Source organism: Dendropsophus ebraccatus, chromosome 5 (genome assembly GCF_027789765.1).
Source record: "Dendropsophus ebraccatus isolate aDenEbr1 chromosome 5, aDenEbr1.pat, whole genome shotgun sequence".
NCBI lineage: Eukaryota > Metazoa > Chordata > Amphibia > Anura > Hylidae > Dendropsophus > Dendropsophus ebraccatus.
In genome coordinates this window covers 130,515,153-130,535,483 of record NC_091458.1, presented here as the reverse complement: position 1 = coordinate 130,535,483, position 20,331 = coordinate 130,515,153, and the positions used below count along the sequence as shown (strand labels likewise).

Here is a 20,331-nt window from a genome sequence, read left to right as displayed (position 1 = left end):
ATATTTGGGTTTATTCAGTTTCTGTTCTAATATTTTTTTTTTATTGTTGAATTCCTTTTTTTATGTTGTGCTGTTTTTTACATATCTGCAACAAATATGGATACACCGAAAAGATGTCATATTTTTTCTTTTTTTTTTTTTTTTACAGTTATATAGATAGTATGTCAAATATTTTATTTCTATAAGGTTATAGTCATATATGGCGGATTTGTTGCACACATTAACAAAATAACCCATGTCATGTCACCTAGATTTCATATTAAAAGCATTGCTATGAGAAAATTGGATCACTTAAGATGGGAATCCATGGACTCCATGTATTTTTATAATAATGGCATCACGGAAGGAAAAAAAAAACACAATACTATTACTTTTATTACAACAGGTCTTGCTGTAAAATCAGTGCCACATACATTACTATACTAATTGCTGGCCAGTATTCAGCATAGAGATATAGCAGGAATCTGTGTCGTGTAATGGTAAGCATTCAGAGATCTCCAACTCCGAGTATGAATTAAGCTGTTGCTAAATCTTTTTATTATTCACCCACAAGCCAACAGCAAGCAAAGACATGTCTGTAGTTTTGGTTAAGTTTCGCCTGAAGTCTGAGTTTCTTTAAGATTTTTTTTTTTCTACCTGTCTAAGGGGAGGTGTTTGTTTAGCTATGGTTCATTCATATGTGTATGCTGGCTTACAGAGAGTTAAGTACTGCACCTGCTGAGGTGTGCCTGTCTTAAGGCACCTGTTCCATCAGCCAATGAGATTCCCCGCTGTACAAGAGCCCACCTGTCAGAGAAAATACCTGTACACAAATCCTCCAGCATAAATCTAACACTTCATTCTACAAGGGATGTCTGAGGCTTAACCACAATTAGAAGAGAAACAAGAGATTGTGAGAAGGTGTATTGTAGTTCCTGCTGAGCCCAAGGAGACCATGTCTAATGAACTAGAGTAAGTATTTGCCTGTCTTACTAAGATTGTGATATATATATATATATATATATATATATATATATATATATATATATATACATATATATATATATATATATATATATATATATATATATTTAGTATATAGTGTTCACAATGTGACTATGGTAGTATATTGTGCTTTTTATTTCTATAATTCCTTCTACTATTTTTAGTTATAGGCTTTGGTTGTATAGTATGAGGTTTTTGTGGTTTTGGTTTGTGTGTATGTATTTCAAGTATAGGGTAAGAGAAAGTATTGACTCTGGCTGGGGATACAATGATTTATTAGGAAATATTGGGTACAATGTTTTTTTGTATAGGCCTTTTGTACTGGGTATTTTGAAGATAATTTTTATTGTTTATTTATTCTTTTATTTATTGTGTTTGGTTTGTCCAAGAACTATCAATCGTTTTGATTAGAATAACTAATGATCAATGATCAGCTATGTCCATATATTGGAAACTACTTTAAGAGTTTGTGTGTATCTTTGCATATAAATACAAAATAAGTTTTTGAAGTTATGATTTTATGCATGGAGGCTGCTACATTGTACTATACATAGATGCAGCAGAGTTTAACGTTAGGCGCAACTCATGTAATGTCCCAGTGTTCAGTTGGTGCAGTCACTACTAATTCTGTATAACTGAAGTTTTTACTGTGTCACCCGAGATAGTAACAGAATAGAGGTGATCAAATGTATAGTGGGAAAAATTGAGATCTCCTAGCTATGAAGGACAGGAAAGTATTGAAGTGATGCGTATGACTGATAACATGGATTGCTCAAAGGATGACCTGGGTTTCAAAGAATTTTTATGTGGAGTTACTTGTACTCAACTGGAAATTTATTTGCATTCCAGCAATAAAACAAATCCTAATAAAATAAAGAGAGCATAATCCATCTAATTGGAGTCTCTTAAATTGCTACAATTAAACTCTTTGGCGTGGCACTTTTAGAGGGGTATTAACTTGAGTGCGTGTTCTGCTTCTTTTTTTTCCCTAATATTTTCTGAAGATCAACAGACAAAATAATTGTGTGTGTGTGTGTGTGTCTGTGTGTGTCCTATAGACAAAAGAGTTTGGAAGACTTGAGACAAGCTGGCACCAGGAATACAAAAGTTTGGGTGTCTCACCTGTAAGTTTCAGTCTTGCAGTCCTGAAGTTTCACTCTAAACACAGTAGAGAATATTCTAGTGTTATAGTCATTACCATAGAAGTTGTGTAGGCCATTTGCATAGACAGAGGTAAAAACAAAGCTTTCTTGTAGCCATATGCTAATGCATGGAGGGGCTTTAATGTGCTATGAATACAATTACTCTTGTATGGCTCTAATTGGTTTTATTGTAATGTGACACAAATGCCTTATTAGATGAATGGACCATTATAGGACCATAAGAGAATGAACGCAAACTGTTCATTCAAAGCCATCAATGGCCTCTATCTAATATGGTGTAAAATTGTATGTCCTACAATATCATGTCTTTTGCCTTCTGTCCATAGTAGTAGTAGTATTTGCCTAGGATAATATGGATCTAAACTAATGATCAAACCAGGAGGGAGGGCTCTGATCACAAGAGCTCACTATCTATTTCTTGCTGCCTAACATATAACTTCCAGTTTCCAACTATGTTTTATAGAAAATAAATCAGTGTTTTTTAGTTACAGTCCTTGAGTACTCCCAGCACTAGGGAGATCCTAAAAAAAGACTTATGTAATATGATTCAGGATCTGTCCTATATTACATAAAAGGAGAATTGTACTGTAAGACAAATGTTCTTTGTAAAAGTACAAAGTTATATATATATATATATATATATATATATATATATATATATATATATATATATATTTATATAAAGGCGTAATAGAGGTGTACAAATATACTGTAAAATCAAGGCAGGCAAGATATATATATATATATATATATATATATATATATATATATATATATATTGAAGCCTTATACCTGTCACATCACCATGTTACCTGTACTACACATGTAGTACACAATCCATATACTAATGCCTGTTCAGTGTTCCATGAGATAACACCCATCAGATAAGCCAACGACTGCACGGACATGAATTGTTTCTATAGTAACAGATAACTAGGCCCAACTGAACAGATAACCAATATACACAATTTTCTCTGTTCAAGTTACTACTTAATATTTTTTTTTTTAAATCGTCTTCAAATGTACACATTATGAATTTTTGTGCATGACTCAGCATATTATATGATGTGAGGTGGACTTAGTAGTGCCTGCCTAAAAACAGTTAAAGGGACTGATCATTGTAAGAAAAATATATTTAAAAAAAATTATAAATATATATATTTTTTTAAAAAGGCACTTCAATGGAACTAAACTGTACCCTACACAAACCAAGTGGCAGATGTGTTTTTATAATGCTGGATAACACCTTTTAAATGGTCTTATACAGCCAGAAGTTGAGCAAGCTTCGAGCACGCATGGGTTCATCCAAAGTTTGCTCAACTCTAGCCAGAAGATGTTCACTTGTAGTTTGCCGCAAGTAAGAAAAGAGTTGATCCACCCAACAGAGCATAAAATGAACATTACAGTAGCTTAGCCCACCTACACATGTTCTCAAGCTAGCACACACCCTCAGCTTTCAGCCCACACCTTCAGCGAGTCCATCAAACACTCATGACTTCATTGCCTAGTGCTGACACCAGACACAATTGTGGCTATTAACTCCTTCCCACTGCATGTGGTATTGGTTTTTACACAATGAGGGTACAAACCCACTTGACGTATATGCTGCGTGAATCAGTTTTAAAAATAAGCAGGCAAAACGCAGGTTGGCTTTATACAATTGTTCTGCGTTAAAATACGCAATTGCGTATTTTTGAAGCGTGAAGCTTGTTGTTAGCAAAGCATCAGTTGTTAACAACCTGTGCGAAAAACGCATGTAGCTTCACACTTCAAAAATACGCAATTGCGTATTTTAACAAAGAACAATTGTATAAAGCCAACCTGCGTTTTGCCTGCTTATTTTTAAGACTGATTCACGCAGCAAATACGTCAAGTGGGTTTGTACCCTGAGGGAGATTTATCAAACTGGTGTAAAGTAGAATTGTCTTAGTTGCCCCTAGCAACCAATCAGATTCCACCTTTAATTTTTCAAAGAATCTGTGAGGAATGAAAGGTGGAATCTGATTGGTTGCTAGGGGCAACTAAGACAATTTTACTTTACACCAGTTTGATAAATATCCCCCATTGACTTTTTGGTGTAAAAGGGTTTAAAATGACCATTACTGGATATGAAATGGTATTCTTGAGTATGATATGTACTAAATTCTTGGCACACACTGCTTTAGCTTCACCTTCTGCACGGGATAGCATTATTAGTAGTGTTTGGGTATTACATGAATGATATACGTTACTGACGCTGTGAGCAATGCACTGGCCAAAGGGCTGTGTATACTGTATAGTTGAGCTTATCATAATTTCCAAGTTGGTTTAACCATAGGCATGTGTACTGAGTACATATTTATTCATTTCATTACTCTGGAGCCTGAAAATTGTGTTTTCCTGGAAAACAAAGGGAGCAAGTTAGGAGCGGCTAAAAGTATAGAAATAACAGGCGAAAACAATGTATACAATACATATAAAAAGACGAATGATTGAAGATAGAAGCTAAGGCATTAAAACAACACGGGCAGGTGCCTTTCCACTTGATTGAATGTGTAACCTCCCTAAGCAGAGCGGGCAGCCCTGAGCAACCTATGTTTGCTTTACCATAAAGGTTTAGCTTGTGGTCTCATAGAAGGTTAATTGGTAACAATACAAGCCTGTCATCCAAGTGTCTGACTTATGGGTATGCCGTAACCGGACTCCCCTCCTCGTGAGCTATGAAAGCCTTCGATCCACTGTAATAAGGTGGTAACTTTATACTATGCAATGACATAATAATCTCACATTTTTTATTTTTCTCTTATCCTCAGTTACCGGCCAGTCATGCTCCTACAGAACGACAGCATAAACCTCCAGAAGTATCCCTACTCCAGTGAAGATGAGGCTTGGTCTAAGTATTTGGACAACCCCATGACAGTAGCTACCAAAGCAATGATGAGAGCGAATGGGGACGATGACGGAGTAGCTGCACTGAGTCTTCTCTATGATTATTACAGGGTAATTACTCTCATTGTTCATTGGGTTTTCAATAACAACAAATACCTGTTATCCCCTGACTAGACAGAAAGGACATCCATGGTTGAGATGGCATTTCTGCTTAATAACTTTCTATGTAAAGGTGTCAGACGGGTCTAATCCATCTTGTCTAGTAATGTTACTAATGCATTTTGATGTCTTCCATTTTAACACTTTACATATAAGACCTATAGATACTAATGGTTGATGGCACTGCATAGTAATTTTTTATTATATTTTCTAGGTACCAAGAGAAAAAAGAATAATTTCACCAAGTTCAACAGACCGCTGTGAGCAAGTAAAAAGGTAAGACTTTATGTTGCCTTAAATGAGGGCAGCATAAACTAGTGACAGAAATGCTGAACAGATCGGTGTATTACTTACATCATTTTGTTCAGCCGTTCTCATAGTATGCAGGAGAATAAAAAACTTGCAACACTTCTCCCCCCGCCCTGCAGCTGCTGATTGACAGTTGACTGCCTACAGGATGGATAGATAACTGCCAATCAGCAGCTGGTGGGTGGAGTTTTCTGTTTCTCATGAATATCCAGGACTACTGGGCTCATGCTTTTAATGGAGAGGACTACTTATTATCCATGTTATTCAGGAGGATATCTCTGAATCAGCTGCACAGAACAATGTAAGTGATACATCCTTCTGTTCAGTTTCTCTGTCACTACTTTATGCTAGCCTTAGATAGGATGCCATAAACCTGCTGACAAAGTCTCTTTAAGTGATAATGACTGTTTAGTGATCCGAAGAGTCCCAAACTTTTGATAACCAACAAGTTCTAACAATTTATTTCCTAGTAATAAAATATTTAAGCAGGATCTAATCTGTAATACTGTAATCTGTAATGATATATATATTTTTTATTCCCTATAGGAACTGCATTGAATATGATTCGGACATTTCATCCTTTGAAAATTCTACACAGCTTCTGAAATTTCTCACTGATAGTTCCTCCTCCTCTCAAGAATATACAGAAACTCACAAAAAGAACAACTATCTAACATTGGACTGTCTCATAAACCCTAACAAACTGACTTTACCAGCAAGTAGCAGCAAACTAACCGACACACATGATGACTTTATGACTACAACATGTGATGTGTATGAGAAGAATCCATTGAACACTCTCTTTGAACCACTACATGTACCACAACCTCAACAGAGATGGCAGCCAGACAGTACCTTTAAAGAGGACTCACCAGAGGTACATAAAATAAGTTCATTATAGAGCACTATACTATTTACAAGTGTACACGTTCTTTATATCAAAGTTTTATTTTCTTCTTCTGTAGCCCCTAATATTTAACGACATACTCAGGAGTCAAGCAGAGTCCACCTGTTCTGAAAGCTACTTACCTGGGGAAGCAAACCAGTAAGTCCTCAATATACTTTCTTTCTAAATACGACTTCAATTTGCTTGCAGACTTAGAACCTACATTGTGTTCATAGCAATTTCCTAAGTCCAGTTGAAAAAAAAAAAAATTGCCACGACTCATGTGTGCAAATAAAAATTATACCTTGAATACTGCCCCTTCTGTTTACACTTTATAATGCTTAAGAAAGTGTATTTTTTTACATATTGTAAATTCTCTTTACACCAGTCAAAAGCAGCAGCATAGACTACATCCCCATTCGTGCTGCTTAGGATGTAAGGGAAAATTTAATTTTTTTTTACTTATTGTAAATTCTCTTACCTGTAGTCATAAGCAGTAGCACGGACTACCTCCCTGTTTGTGCTGCTCCTTAGGAAATAAGGGAAAGTGTAATTTTTTACCTACCGTAAATTCTCTTTCCTGTAGTCCTAAGCAACAGCACGAATTGGGGTGTAGTCCATGCTGCTGCTTAGGACATAAGGGAAATGGACATCAGGACTGAATGTTTGTGTTATTTCTGCAGTGACTTTGAGTACACTCTGGAATCTCCCAAAGCTATCCATGTCAAGTCTGGAGATTCTCCAATGGCTTATCTTAATAAAGGTCAATTTTACCCTGTCAACCTGAGGATGGCCGACACCAGGAAATGTTTGCAGTTAACATCTAATAAAGTCAAGGTACGTCTCAAGATTACCAGTTCTAGTGGGAAAGACTTGAGCCCGTTGGCTGTTATCAATTCAATAGCTGATAAATTACATAATCCTAGAAACTACACATGGTGGGGGGAGTTTACTAAGACTGGCATCTCACCCACTTTTTTGGTTTAGCCTGTGTAAAAAGAAAAAACGCTAATTTATTTAGCACATAGAAGCTTGCACAAAAAATTTCTTTGTGTTCTAATATTAGTGAATGTAAGAACATCAGGCCTTTAAGCAGTTAAAACAAATGTAATAAACTGCATAGATCGAATAGAAACCTAGCGGACATTGATGAATAAGACCACACAATAAACAAACTTGGAGACAAAAAGACATTATGGAATAGAACAAATGCATCGATTTCTGAAAGTCTAGTAAAATGACATGCGTCATTGAGAATACAAGTTTATTCTCCAAGGCAAACAGTACGAGTCCACAAGTGGCGTTTACTTACGGACATGTCTCCCCTGACAAACTGCCTGCTTTTTCAGCCTTTGTAAAAAAAAAAAAAACACAACCCTTTTAGATGTAAACTGTTCTATATAGAAAGGCTAATGAATATCAATTGCTGCCCCTAATGTGTACTGAGCAAACTATGCAGGCTGCATATGAAGTCTTAACTAGTCTCCCTGATTCTTCTTTCTGTACCAACATGCCCATGGAAGCTGGTAGTAAGGAGGTTGTAGGAGTCTTTGGGAATTTAGAAAGTGCATTACTCAATATATCCTTACTTTTTTTTTTTTTTAGAGTGTTGTAATGGTAGTTTTTGACAATGAAAAGAATCCGGAAGAACAACTAAAACGTTGGAAGCATTGGCATTCTAGGCAGCCGACAGCTAAGCAGAGAGTCATAGATGTTGGTAAGTTGATGTACACTATATTATATATTCTGCTCCGAATTCCTTCCAGATTGAATGTGTTGGATTAAAGTCACTTCATACGTAGGATATATGGAATGGAGATCAATAGTCTTACGTATCTTACGTATGTTATTTGTTCTAGCTGACTACAAAGAAAACTGCAACACCGTAGAGAGTATTGAAGAAGTAGCGTACAACGCTTTGTCCTTTGTGTGGAACATCAATGAGGAGGCAAAGGTACAGTCAAGTTTCTGTTTTCCTGAACATGTAGTGGTATCGGTACCACCCTACAATTTTATTAAGTGTCAGTCCTGTATGTAGTAAGTATGAAGTAGTCTTAAAGGGGTTATCTTTTTCTTTCAAATCAACTGGTTTCAGAAAGTTATATAGATTTGTAATTTACTTCTATTTAAAAATCTCAAGCCTTCCCGAACGCTCGGCATCAGATTCCCGCTGTCTTCCCGCTCTGTGCAGCGGGTGGATACAGCGGGAGGACCGCCTGGAAAACTGGGATACAGCCTATGGCTATGGCTGTATCCCAGTTTTCCAGGTGGTCCTCCCGCTGTATCCACCCTCTCCACGGAGTGGGCAGACAGCGGGAATCATTGCCGAGAGTTCGGGTTCGTACGAACCCGAACCTCGGCAGGTTCGGACCATCCCTATATGGGAAGACTTGAGATTTCTAAATAGAAGTAAATGACAAATCTTTATAACTTTCTAAAACCAGTTGATTTAAAAGATAAAAATGTTGCTGAATAACCCCTTTAAGACATCATATTATATGGGAAACGAATATGTTGATGGTACTATACTGAAAAACCTTTTAAAGGGATTTTCTCATTTAGGACTCTGACACACTGCTAGGACATGCCATGGTTGGTCTGGTTAGTGGGGCTCAGTCACTGACAATAGTAAGGCAAACATAATCCCTACAAAACACAATAACCATTTTTAGAGGTCTTGGGGATAGTTATTTTGAGATCCCATTATTCTCTATACTTTTTGGATTGTTTTAGGTTATACATACTTTTATAGAGTTCCGACTTGAAATAAAAGGTATCTTAAAGATAGAGGTGGCTGATGTACAGAGAGACTGTTACTTGACAATGGGAAGGAAAAAAAATAGTGAAAACCGTTTTTGATACGATGTTCATTCCCACGGTGAGAAGAGGCTCTCTGGGTGGGTTTGGTGCCTCGGGCAAAGTGAGTTGTTAGGATTTGCAAGGATTATCTCTAAGGGAGGCAACAGTTGGAAACTTTGGCATCAGGACAGATGAACTGACTGTGTTTAATGTTTAGCGTCATATAGACAGGAGTAATGCCTAAGCTATCCTACTGGGAGTAGTAGTGCAGTACTACAAGGACTATCAAATACAGACAACAAAGTATATAAAAAATATTTACACTGAAATAACATGTCATTTCATGCTTGCTTTCAGATATTTGTTGGCATCAATTGTCTGAGTACAGACTTCTCATCTCAGAAAGGAGTCAAGGGTGTGCCTCTAAACCTCCAGATTGACACTTATGACTACGAGACTGGAGTGAAGAGACTCATCCACCGGGCCTCCTGCCAGATCAAAATATTCTGTGATAAGGTATGACTAGTTCCAAATGAAGCATGTAATATCAGAGAGATGATATGCAAATAGTCTGACTAGTATGATGATCTGTCTAAGGGTTGGTAACTTCCACATAGACAAATAGTTCTATTAAAAGATCTAAAAGATCATTCATATTCATTGATGTGATGTTTTTTGTTTTGTTTAAGGGTGCTGAACGTAAGATGCGGGACGAGGAACGGAAGCAGTTTAGAAGGAAAGGAAAGGGTGCAGAGGCAAGCAAAGGTAAAAACCAACAAAAATACAATATAACATTTCTATTAAGACTAGTACTGCTCTACGGGAATTTTTTTGCATTAAATCTTACATTGACACAGTACGTATTCAGTGATTTATTAATGCAATAATCTTTAAAATATACAAAATAATGACTCGCAGTAATGACTTGCTTAGTTGGCTGTTTCTCGTGTCTCTCTAAACCAGTGGCATAGCTACCATGGAGGCAGATAACGCAACTGCTACAGGGCCCGGTCTTTATCCATGGTAGCTATAGTTCACAGCACCCACATCCGCCAACACTGCCAGTATCTCTTGTGGCCGGAGGCAGCATTGCACCTCCAGCCACAAGAGCCCCCCCGCCCCGATGCACGCACTAAGATGACCTGGTGAAACCCCTATGCGTTCGTTCTCGCACCAGTGATGCGCCGGGAATTAGGGGGAATGAAGGGCAGAGGGAGAACTCCTTTCAAAATATCTTTAGCATATCTTTAGCATATCAGCTGAGCCACCATATTCATTGCTGCCTTGATTTAATAGATGTAAAGACGAATGCTCTACCAGGATACAGAGGAACAGACATTACATATTTTAGACCAGTGACGAATTTGGAAAGCCAGCCAGTCTTGTTCATCCCAAATGTTCACTTTTCCAACCTTCAAAGATGTGGAATTGTAAGTACCTTTCAGTATAATTTTTTTTTTATATTATTGTATAGGGAACATGAAGACGTTTCTGAGGCTCTAGAATTTGAGGGCCGGGGGCAAAGGCCGTACTACCTACAAATCCATAGAACCCTATAAATAACACATGGTTTAGGGGCCCTGTTATAGCCCTGGGGCTCAAAAAGTTCAAGTTACACCTCTGGCAGGGATTATATTGGTCTTGTTGTTATTATAACAGCAATATCTGTGTAAATGTTACTTGTGTCATGTATGTAGCCGTTGTTTATCGTGTCAGCTTCCTTCGGCCTTCTATGTTGTGTTTAGAATGTCGACCACTAGTGTTAAACCATCATCTGAGTCAATAGCCGCCACAGGAATTCAACAAGACAAACACATCTTTCAGCGTAGGATTTAGTGAGGAGAGCTATGGACAAAATACAATGAGTGCCCTTTTAAACACAGACAGCATGGAGGCACTCGAGAATGTGTTAGAAATCTGCGCTTATATCGGCATTATGGTGACTTGACACATTTTTCCTTTCCTATCAATTGCAGGTTCTTCCCACTGCGACAGATAGTAATGACAGGTAAGGCACTGTCTATGTCTCGCTAAATGTGTCATAATTCTAGAAATCTAAGTTATACTGTGTATTTATCTATACTGGTGGGTAATTTTCTGCTGGTTTGCTCTTTACAGGTTAGCTTTGAAGAGAAGTTGTACTTCATTTACCGATGCTTTTGATGTGCCGCCTTCCAAGCAACAGGCAACGGAAGACTCTCAAAGAGGTAGGCCTTTTTCTAGACCTTAGTAATTCAGTAAAGATAGACATTATACATGTAAGATTCAGTTGGTTACTAGTTTTTAGGAAAGTCCTAAAAAAGGTTGATTCTGATTACTTGACCAACACCAGCAACTGATTTACCCAGGCACTACAGCTTTTCATATTTGAATCTGTGCCTAGTATTGTGACTTGTTCCCTTGATTCTGCTGCTTGGTGAAGCCCTTCTTGTTCAAATCAAACTCCTCCACCACCAGGATCAAGAAAATTCCCAGAAAAACCCTTTAAAGGGGCAATCCAGGTTTAGAAAATCGGGGTTGCTTTCTTCCAAAAACAGCACTACTCGTGTCCTCGGGTGGTACTGTCTTTGCAAAAAAATTACCAGCTTTTTTCCAATCCTGGATAACCCCTTTAAATATCTCGCTTTAGCCATGTCTCTGACTATAAATTACAGTACTTTAAACTGCAAGAAAGGTCTATAATAACCACAACATGTACTTTTTTTTGTAGCTTATTGTAATTGATATAATTTTGTTTTATCCATAGTGTTGTTGTATGTAAGAAGGGAAATAGAAGAAGTTTTTGATGCCCTTATGCTGAAAACACCCGATCTCCCAGGCTTACGGAAAGCGGTAAGTGTAATTGTTTACTGACATTAGGGCCCGTTTACACTAGTTCAAAAGTGGCGGAATATCAATCGGTGTCCGCACTGCTGTCGCCGCTTGAAATTCTACCCATCACATTGTTTCAATTGGGTTTCTTCTGTGTGCTTTCGCTCTCTGCTCAAAGAATTGACGTGTTAATTCTTTGCACGGAGAGCGGAGGCGTGCGAGAAATTCCATTAAATCAGTGGGACAGGCAGAATTTCAAGCAGGTTCCACGGTGGGGGCTGCTCTTGAAGTTCCACCCACTTTTGCTCAGTGTGAACGGACCCTTAAACAGAGTTTTTGAAGATCTTCAGTAGGCCAGGTTCCTTCTTGACGGTCACATTCACTGTTATTATAACTCTGTTAAATAAATGAGCTAAATTTCCTCCACATTATCCAGAGTTCATTGTAATGTCTTTAAGAGCCAACAATTGTTAGCCAACTAAAAAAACATAATTTTTTGGGGTCTAGATCTCAGAAAAGTACGGTGTACCAGAAGAGAGGATCTGCAGAGTCTACAAAAAGTGTAAAAGAGGGTAAGACCTTCTTCTTTCATCACGTTTGTCTTATTAACTCTGACTTAACTATAACTTGTACAGACATATTGGCTTCTTACTAGGAACTTTTTTTTTCTTCTCTCTCTCTCATTGTAACTACTCTGTTATTATCAGCATAGACTTTCCCAACAGATAAGGGCAGGTAGAAACAAGCAAGTTTAATAGGGCAACTTTATATAAACTGAAATACTGTATCGCCAGTGGTTTTTGGCAGATGATATATGTGTGTTTGAAAATCAAAGGTTATGTTTGAGTCAGGTGGAGGTTTAAGAATGTTTAACCCATAAAAACCCCACATCATGCTGGCAAGTATCGTATGGTCTCTGGGAATGTCCTTTCTTCTGCAATATATTAACCCGGTGCCTTCTTGTAAATGTGCACTAAAAGGGGACAAATGCACTTATTTCTGTGTGGATATTATATTCGTAGTAAACAAATAAAAAATATTATATGTGTGTGATGTATTAACATGTTTTGACCAAAGTAAAGTTTCTTAGGCTTCCCCCATACACAAATTTTACACTGCTTCCTTTTCTTTTTTTTCGCGCCCCCCCCCCCCCCTCTTTACAAGTTGGGGGGGGGATTAACAATCCTAGAAAAACTAAAACAAAAACAACAAAAACACAAGTAGGTATTCATTTAATTTGCCCCATTGATTCTCAGCCTTTTTTTTTTTTTGGCCTTGACTTTTTTTTTAGAAAACTTTGCAACTATAGGATCGAGGCCACTTGTGGGTACAATGGTTGAGCAAGCAAGTTGCCTGCTCCCAACCCACAAAAATATTAAAAAGTCCAAAGATCCAGGAAACTAACATTTAACTACCAAAACTGCGACACCAGGAAGTAGAGAGTTCTATTAAAAAAATATGAACGTTTGTTTGAAGACAGAAAGATATAATCAGGTTGCAAGCCCCACTGACTTTGTGAGAACAGCTAAGGCAATGTTGTTACTGGCCACCAGCCAAAGGTATCTTTTTTTTCCCAATAGTATGAAACTGAACAATGAAATAAATAGTAAGCTCATTGTGTTACACAATCTGTTTTACAAGAAAAGTCACGTATCCTAAATAGATCTTGAAAGACTGAAATTCTTATAGGTGGCCTTATCTTTAACTTGACTATGAAAGGAGCCCTATTGGTTTTAAAGTGACCTTGCACCAGCACCTTGCCAGGTTCGGCCTGTCTCTCGCTGCCGTATTCAGAAGAAAAACGACTTATCAATGCAAACAACTTATCAAACTGGCCTGGCCTAGAGCATCAATGCCTTAGGCCTGCGGTGCCTCTCTTACTGCCTCCCTTCACTTTCAGAACTCCCCTGGGCTGAATGGAGGCGGGGAAAGAGGTGCCGCAGGCCTAGGGCACTGATGCTCTTGGCCACGCCAGTTTTACTGTCCACCCTGTCGAATTTATAAAAGTTGTTTCTCTTCTAAATACCGGCACAGGAAGACAGGCTGACCCCCCCCCCCCCCCCGGGGTGCCGGTACAGAGTTGCTTTAACACTGAACTTCTTCAAAGTTGATGACTCCATTTGGGTTACATTGGTATAGGACAATTTCCTTTACGGCTTATGTGACTTTTAATTACATGAAGGTTAAATTACTAACTATGATGGTTGAAATTTTAAATATAATTTGTCCTTTTTATTTCTTAGGATCTTGGTGAACATGGACAATAACATCATCCAGCATTACAGCAACCATATGGCTTTCCAGCTTGATTTGACAGACATAGATGGGAACATCCAAGTCACCCTTAAAGAATTATAACAATCTTGTGGGATACTTGTAAAAGACTTTTCGGCCGAGGGATGAGACCCCAACATAACTGACCTCAAAACATTGCTCAGTGCTTGCACTTGACCCAAGTGAGCGGAGCATCTTACCACCAAGTATTGTGAAGCCAGTGCTTCTTGGGAAAACCGACATGGGACTTCTGTGTCACAAAAAAAGACTGTTGTGTAAAAGAGACTTTGTAAATTATTGTTTTATGGTATCCATAACTCTGGTGAATTCAAGGCTGGAGAAGACCACTGAATGGACGTTATCTGCATGTACGTCTAGCTTGAGAATGAAGATGAATGAATGCTTGTAGGTATTTAGTTGATGAACAAACAAAAAAAAATTTAAGTTACCACCAATAATACTGCCCTATTGTATGGTCTTGAAATGGTTTACAACATATGCCGGCTTCGGTGGCAAATTACGATGTTGCTTCTACGGTAGCTAGCAATGGAAATGCATGGACGTACCAGCGATCCTCCAATATCTGGGCATATTCAATACTGTTCAATTAGCAGCAATCCTGCGATCATATGATAACACGAGGTGCTGCTCGTACCAATACACAAGTCTGGAAGCTCATCACAGTATGTTACATTAGTATACATTTTTCCTTTGCTGCTGATATTATTATTAATATTATATTTTTACCTTTTTATGCTAAACAGCTGCCAGTTTTGCCTTGAATACCCCTTTTTGATTAAGACAAGATAAACAGTTTTATACATTTCTTATTGCTGGTTTATATTGTTTTTACAAGAATATATATGTATATATTTGCTATATTTGTATTTTAACGTGCAGAAATGCATTTTTGCCATTTCAACAATGTCGTATCACATTTCTCTGTCTTTGTATATTTTGTTCTAGTTATTTTATACATTAGATTTAGTTAAAAGGGCAAATAAATATGCCTTGAAAAAAATCCTCATAGTGTCCTTCTAAAATGTTTATAAAGTATGTGTAAATATAAAAAATAGTGACTGTCTGGGAAGTAGGACAAATCTATCTTCTATTAATCAGCACCAATCATGTTTTTTTTTTTTTCATTTTCTTTCTTTTTTATTCTTTAATTTAATTACTAGGTTAGATTTTTTTTTCTGAATATAATTCATCATTTTTGTGCCCACATTTATTACTTTTTTTCTTTATGGGCTTGTGCCAACTCTTTTCAAAAGAGTCGGGGGAAATCAGAACTTCCAGGCATGCAGATGTGATCATGGATGGGATCTTATGATCCTTTCCCCACCACTCTGCCAATACACAGTGATGTTGCACTATCCAGCAAAAAATCACTGTGTATTTCTGAGTGCCCCGTCCCAGCAGCTGTAAGGTGGTGCACTCTTTTCCCCGTTCTCGGATGGTCAGTACAGGAGTCACCTGTCCGGGGAGTTCAAGGGTAATGGCGACAGTGTGGTGGTCCCCCTCTTTCCTCTCCGACAGTATGCAGTAATCGGCGGCCAGACGCAAGCCCCTCTTCTCTTCCCCCTCTCTCCTCTCTGTCCTCTTCACCTAAATCTCCGTTTTAATGCTGTAATGTTGGGGCACCTCCATCTTGGTGAAATCACTGTGTACCAGCGTTGGAACGCAGAGACTTCACCAAGATGAAGGCCTCCCAACATTGTAGTATCAGGACAGAAATTAGGTGAAGTATTAGATACAGACTGCAAAGGCAGTCTATATCTTTATAAATACAATAAGGGGCAAATACACCTTTCTAATAGGGTCACTTAATATTACATGATCTCTATAAGGCTGGAATCACACATTGCAGTTTTTTGGAAAATTGCCACTGCAGTTTTTGTGCCAAAACCAGAGTGGATTTAACAGGATTTATGTGGATTTGTATGTTCCATCCCACTTGAACCCACTTCTGGCTTTGGCACAAACTCTGCAGTGGCATTTTGCATAGAAACCAGCATTAAAGAATGTGGCACAGATTTGTTAACCTTGGTTTTCAAAGATTTTGGATACATTAGTTAAAGTGACTATTCCACTATAAATACTTGCTTATGGCTACTGCACAAGATGGGGATGGGGTGAGCACATTTGATTAGAGGTTACCTACTGTTTCTACCATAGATGGCTGCAGTGGGAAGGTATTATTGGATGCATAGGTGTAACATGCATGTTTCCTGCTCCATTTAAGTATATGACATATGTGGTAACAGGTGAAGGAGGATAAGGGTTAAACAGTGTTATATAACAACGCTTACAGGGAAACCTGTCAGGTCCCTTAAAGAAGTCTGGCAATTTCTAAAAGCTGGCAGCCTGCAGGGGAACTTGCGGGACCCCCGCTGGGCTCTGGGATCTGCAGAGCGTCAACGTCACCACAACCTTGTAGCTTTTCAGACACTTTACCTGTAAATTTTGGTCTGATATTGGAGACAAAACCACTGCTGGCACCAGGTAAGTGGGTATGCAAGGGGAGCTGCAGTGGCATGTAGTGGCATGACACACAGAACTTTATGCAAAGCCCAGCACAAGGGGGGGGAGCACTTATCATTACTGAACCCATGGAGTATGCCAGGAAGAAGGCACAGATTTGCCCCTTCTCCCTGGTGGGCACCTGCCACATCCCCCACTTGTCCCATTGGGGGGGAAGGGAGGCGTGGCAAGGCAGGGGAGGAGGCATGGCCTCCTTCCACGCCTCATTTATCCATTTATCATGATTTACACCTGCTCACAGGCTGGAAGCAGGTGTGGATTTGATGGGTCAGGCGCACGGCCGGCTGGATTTACTAAGAGGCATGTGAAAGGGGGTGGGGACTAATTTAAGACTGGGGTACGAGTACAATGGTCTTGATAAATCCCCCCCAGGGTGTCAAAAAAGGATCTGGAAGAAGGGCGGAAGTATGACTACATGCTGCTGCAGCTCCACCCCCATGCCTATAAGCTGACTTTTATTAACTTGCGACATTAAAGAAAAGTTAGCAGCACAGCATCTGGACCTACATGGGTTAAAGTCCAGCGTTTTTTGTTTTTTTAGCTTATTTAACACACATTACAAAGTTATATAACTTTGTAACTCCTTTCCCCCCCCAGAAGTTAGATAAAATATACATACCCAATTATGGTCGACCCCGTACTCTTCTCCCGGGCGCCATTTTGTGACTATATCGTCACAGCAGGGGGCGGGCCTGGTCTTCATCCTCTTACGCGTCTTCTGCTGAAGTGAATGGGACATGAAAAGGCTGCTGGTGCACTTGCGCACCAGCAGCCTTTTCATTGGCTGGACCGCATCACATGGCTCCCAGCTTGCTCAGCCCTAATTGGCTGAGCTTGCTGGAAGCCATGTGATGCGCCGCTCCAGCCAATGAAAAGGCTGCTGGTGCGCAAGTGCTAGGGTTCGTCATAATTCTCAGCATTTGTCTCCTGATGGCTGGAAAAGTTGGATGCTGCCCTAGGGAGACCTGGAAAACATAGGCTGTATACATGTTTTCCTGGCAGCCGTAGGGCAAAAAAAAAAAAAATCACTCTGCAGTCAACACCCCATAATAAAAATGTGAAATCATCAAGTTAGAAATCTTTGCTCATTTATTAAAAGGAAAAACTAAGATTCTGCATGGACACACCCTTTAAAAACTTTCAGACCCTTTGCTGTAACACCTAAATTTTTGCTCTGGGGCTTCGCATTTCTTTTGATCATCTCTGAGTGGAGATGAGTGCAACCCGAGTATGCTCAAGTCCAATTGTTCGGCATTTGATTACCGGTGGCTGAAGAAGTTGGATGCAGCCCTAGGGGGTCTGGGAAGACATGGCAAAAGTCTACAGTGTCTGCATTGTTTAACACTCATTTGTTTTACTTCAGGATCATTGCAGCAGATTTTGCCATTTTGTCAGAATTTAGGAATTCTGCTTGTATTTTCTTAAGCAGTCTTAGGAGCAGTTAGGATATTGTAAAGAATCTGATTAGAAATTTATATCTATCTATCTACGAAGGCTGGGTTAGCACTGCAGTTTTGAGTATGTTTAATGTAAACATTTTAGGCTATGTTCATATACCATAAAAATGGCTGTAATTTTCAATATAATAATGCGCTTTATTAAAATCAATGGAAAATTGTCCGGCAATGCACACAGCACATAGAACAACAGACATAATTGATTACAACTATTATATACATCCTCCTTTTGCAAAAAAAAAAATAAAAAATTCATCACACATCACATTCAATCCAAATTACAGTCGTATTAAGCTTTTATTTTAGTGTGTGGTCCTAGCCTTATACTATTCAAAAGAAATAAATGTATACAAGAATGGATACCAAAACAGATGCTACTATCTGCCTTACAGCAGGATCTATTTTTCATTGACTTACATCACAAAGAAAAATTTATTAAAACATATGTTTGTTTGTTTGTCTTATTTTGCTGTATACAAAAAAAACACATGGTTGGCTATGTTTCTGTATGCAGCAAAATAATAGTGCATTGAAACAACTATTACAAGGGACAATTATCGTGCAAAAAATCGCTATAGTTTGAATCTAAACAATAATCATTCTGTGTAATTGCAGGAAACGATCGAAAAATCGTTCGTACGTTGTTGATCTTTGATTTAGAGCTGAACCTAAAATTATTGTTAATCGTTCGCTAATCGTTTGCTGTAATTCCACATTTGTTCACTCAAGTTCCGCATTTTTTCACTAATTGTTCAGTGTAATTGCACATTGTCCATTGTTTTGCTGGGATCAGGAGTAAACGATCATAGTAACAATAGTAACTAACGACCATCGTTCTGTGTAACATGGTGAATGATTTCAGGTTAACGATAAACAATCTTGTTTGCAATCGTTTATTGTTAGTCATTGATCGTTAAAAATTGCTCTGTGTAATAGGACCCTAACTCTTCCGTCTATGGGTAGGCTGCCAGTAAGGGTTCTATTCCACAGAGCGATAATCGGGCGAAACGGCCCGATTCAGACGATTATAACTCCGTGGATTATAACCCGTTTATTTAGGTTCAAAGGTAAAATCATCGGGCACCGACCGTGCATCGTTACATGGTGACCGACGATTTCACAAGTACCATACTTTACCTAAGCATGTTACAGGGCTCCTCCTGCGCTCCTTCTGCCTCCCGGTCCCGTGCTCAGCAGCAGCTTCGGTGCGGCCTGTCTTAGCTGACAGACCGCTCAGCCAATCACTGGCCAGGACCACCGCGGCGAGTGATTGGCTGAGCGGTCTGTCAGCTCAGACAGGCTGCACCGAAGCTGCTGCTGTGCACGGGACCGGGAGGCAAAAGGAGTGCAGAAGGAGCCCTGTAACATGCTTAGGTAAAGTATGGTGTTTAAACAAGGGCTGGAAGGACATCGGTAACAATGTCCCTGCAGCCCTCGCTAAACAATTATCGTGCCGTGTAATAGGCCTAGTAAACGAGCGCCGATCTAGCAGATCAGCGCTCGTTTACATTATTGATTGGGCCCCCCTTGGAATTGGGCCCATGGAATAGGACCCTTACATTAAATAGAACACTTTGAAAAATACATTAAAACTCAGTTTATTTCCGAATTTCCTATAGATATTTTTAACACATAACATAACAAACCACATTTGTTTGTATGTAAATACACTAAATAAAATATTGAAATCTGGTTTGTATGCATATAGACAAAAAGGCTACACAGAGAAGGTCAAACTCTGTTACATAGTTTACTCTGCAAACTTTAAAGGGGAAGTCCAGGCCAAAGCTAAATTAAGGTACTGTATGATATTGCAACATTAAAGTTATATAAATTCTCAATAGACACCTATTATGGGAAATGCACATATAATGCTTTTTCCCTCCACTTACATTCTCTGCAAGTTTGACACATTTTGCTAAAAAAAAAATTGATGTTTTTTTTCTTTTTTTTTTTTGCCATAACATTACATCCAATGGCATGTGAAGTAAATAACACTGATTATCTCCAAGACATTGTATCTGTCAAGGAGTAAAATATATTAGACAGTAAGTGAACACTCAGTTCTTGAAGTTGA

The 20,331-nt window shown here is 38.7% G+C and overlaps 1 protein-coding gene across 1 annotated transcript; it reads left to right on the top strand.

Annotated features, from left to right (window-relative positions):
• The first annotated feature begins 545 nt into the window (after window positions 1-545).
• GRHL3 (grainyhead like transcription factor 3) lies at window positions 546-15,133 on the top strand. Its single transcript, XM_069972514.1, has 16 exons — window positions 546-951; window positions 4,940-5,126; window positions 5,389-5,450; window positions 6,030-6,360; window positions 6,449-6,528; window positions 7,053-7,206; window positions 7,975-8,086; window positions 8,229-8,323; window positions 9,526-9,684; window positions 9,858-9,933; window positions 10,465-10,598; window positions 11,145-11,176; window positions 11,287-11,375; window positions 11,915-12,000; window positions 12,487-12,551; window positions 14,223-15,133. Exons 1-16 carry the CDS (start codon window positions 935-937, stop codon window positions 14,335-14,337), a joined length of 1,794 nt encoding a protein of 597 aa, XP_069828615.1. The 5' UTR covers window positions 546-934; the 3' UTR covers window positions 14,338-15,133.
• The last annotated feature ends 5,198 nt before the right edge of the window (window positions 15,134-20,331 follow it).